Source organism: Musca autumnalis, unplaced genomic scaffold (genome assembly GCF_047663935.1).
Source record: "Musca autumnalis isolate F117 unplaced genomic scaffold, ASM4766393v1 scaffold_1, whole genome shotgun sequence".
NCBI lineage: Eukaryota > Metazoa > Arthropoda > Insecta > Diptera > Muscidae > Musca > Musca autumnalis.
In genome coordinates, this window is record NW_027411644.1 from 108,682,408 (window position 1) to 108,684,747 (window position 2,340).

Below are 2,340 nucleotides of genomic sequence, written 5' to 3' on the forward strand. Positions count from 1 at the left end.
TTGAGTGATTTTGAAAGAACAAATTTGTTATCCACAAACAGACTGCAGATAGATTTAAATGTTAAAACAACGATCCAACATGACGACGGTGTTTCAAGGCAGGCTCTGTGAAAGTCTTAAATTTGGTCATATTTTGGAGATTTCAAGTGTAGCAGAGGAACAGGGTTATTGGTAAGTGGAAGGATATCTAAAATTTAGAATTTCATAACCAAACAATTTCTTTGTTATTGTTAGGTTCTCAATATCTTTGGCTACGGACAAATTCAATGAATGTGACGATCATGTCGATATTGGTTTACGCATATCCATATATCTCCAGGATGATCTTATAGTTTTCAAAAAACGAATAAATGGAGAATGGAAACAGGCCGGCAGTGAACAGTTCTATACACCACTTTTTCTTCGACCGTTTCACATTATCATAGCTTTGGATGAAAAGAAATTCTATATCTCAGTGAATAATAGAAAACTAACATTTATACGCCACAATACTTCGGACTACAAGGAATTAAATACGCTAAAAGTGACGGGAGATTTGAAGGCATTAAAACAAATTGATCATCGGAGATATTTTCCCATTATCTGGCCACCAATAAATTGCATTGACAATCGTTTGGTATTTAGTCATGATTTGCCGAATAGTTTTCAACCGGGTCATGTCATGGTTGTGACCATGAAGCTATCGGGTAAACCGGATGGACGTTTTCACATGCATTTTTGTAACATTCTCAACTCTAAACGTCAAGAAGTACATATCAGTGTGCGATTTGACACAAAGAAAATAATAAGGACCTCTAAGTTGCCGGTATTTTACGATGATGACGAAATCGAACAATTGGAGTAAGTTTTTTTCTTTTGGTTTTTAATTTGAATTTTTCTTAAAAATTATATATTTTCTCCCTAGATATGGCATAGAAGAAATCCATGGTGGATTCCCCTTCGATCGTTTCCCCACCACCTTTAAATTTTCTTTTGGCTTTACACCCACTTCATTGCTGTTGGCCAAGGATGGTAAATTTCTTTTTGATTACAACTTTAGAACGCCAAACATTTTGCCTCAACTATCGGGTCTGAAAATATTGAGTCTTAACGGCATGATAGTTCAAGTTAGAGATATCCATCATTACCGCATGAGAGATCCCCAATGTGAAGGATTTAATATTTATTCAACAATTTGAATTTAAAATCACTAATTAATATAAAAAACTATAATACAATACATATAATGAATTCAAGCAAAATCGGTCCAGCCTGCCGGGCCGGCTCCACCATAAAATATTCTGAGCTAAAATGGAATAATTACTTTCCTGTACACAATTTTAGGACCACTGGTACCCCAAATGCCCAAATTAGGTCAGACAAGTGAAAAAGCGTAAAGTTTGGCAGGGCCGAACTTTTTATTCCCTCCACCATAAAATACACATTAATTAGTTTTCTTTTCTCTCCACAATTTCAATCGGGCGCCACCTTTGTATGGAAGCTATATCAAAGTGTGTGTTGATGAGTTTTTACCTAAGATTGCATAAAATCTTAATTATATTTTTTGAGGTCGCTGTAAACAGATATTTCACTGAAAACAAGGTATGGGGACACACGTCATAACCAAAATGACATAACCGTTTGTTTCCAACTAATTTTATCATCATATTATAACATATATGGGCTATATTTTTGAAAATGTAACATAGTTAAAGCCAAGGTTTACCCTTTTATAAATTGCGAATTGTGGTTGTATATTAAAACAAGTAAGAACGGCGTTAAGTTCGGCCGGGCCGAACTTGGTATACTCTCCACCACAAGTTGTATTGAAGTAAAATGGAATAATTAGTTTCCGTTCATGTATGAAGAAGACTTAATTCTAAATTTCAGCAATTTCGGTAAAACAATGTGAGGCACCATTCTAGGGGAGCTATTTCAAAACGTCGATCTATACCGACAAATTTCTGACGGAAAGTTTTTAGGCTCAAAGAAGACTAAATACCAAATTTCCTATATTTCGGTAAGAGAATGTGGCTAAAACTTAAAAAATGCCGAAAATCAAGAAGTACGCTTCTATGGGGATATAGGAAGACGTGGACCTATACTGATAATACTCTTCTGGAATATTTTATAACTCTTGGGAGACGAAATAACGAATTTCAGCCATTTCGGTTGGATATTGACGTCACAATCTTCAGTATTACGAAAATCGGGAGGTACCGTTCTATGGGGGCTATATCGAAACGTGGACCTATACTGACGAATTTTAGTCAGAAATGGGGCAATATGAAAGCGTGGACCTGTACAGACATATTTCTGGCGAACAGTTTTATATCACATTGAAGACTAAATACCAAATTT

At 35.4% G+C, this 2,340-nt stretch overlaps 1 protein-coding gene across 1 annotated transcript; it reads left to right on the forward strand.

The window, feature by feature from the left end:
* LOC141390750 (uncharacterized) lies at positions 1-1,241 on the forward strand. Its single transcript, XM_073963704.1, has 3 exons — positions 1-171; positions 235-840; positions 905-1,241. The coding sequence occupies exons 1-3, from the start codon at positions 59-61 to the stop codon at positions 1,176-1,178; spliced, it is 993 nt and encodes a 330-aa protein (XP_073819805.1). The 5' UTR covers positions 1-58; the 3' UTR covers positions 1,179-1,241.
* Positions 1,242-2,340: the final 1,099 nt, after the last annotated feature.

Excerpts from the sequence above, each read along its gene's own strand:
- LOC141390750 (XM_073963704.1), top strand. The coding sequence starts at position 59 with ATGTTAAAACAACGATCCAACATGACGACGGTGTTTCAAGGCAGGCTC. Across the intron at positions 172-234 it reads GCAGAGGAACAGGGTTATTG|GTTCTCAATATCTTTGGCTA; the intron begins GTAAGTGGAAGG and ends TGTTATTGTTAG. Across the intron at positions 841-904 it reads GACGAAATCGAACAATTGGA|ATATGGCATAGAAGAAATCC; the intron begins GTAAGTTTTTTT and ends TTTTCTCCCTAG.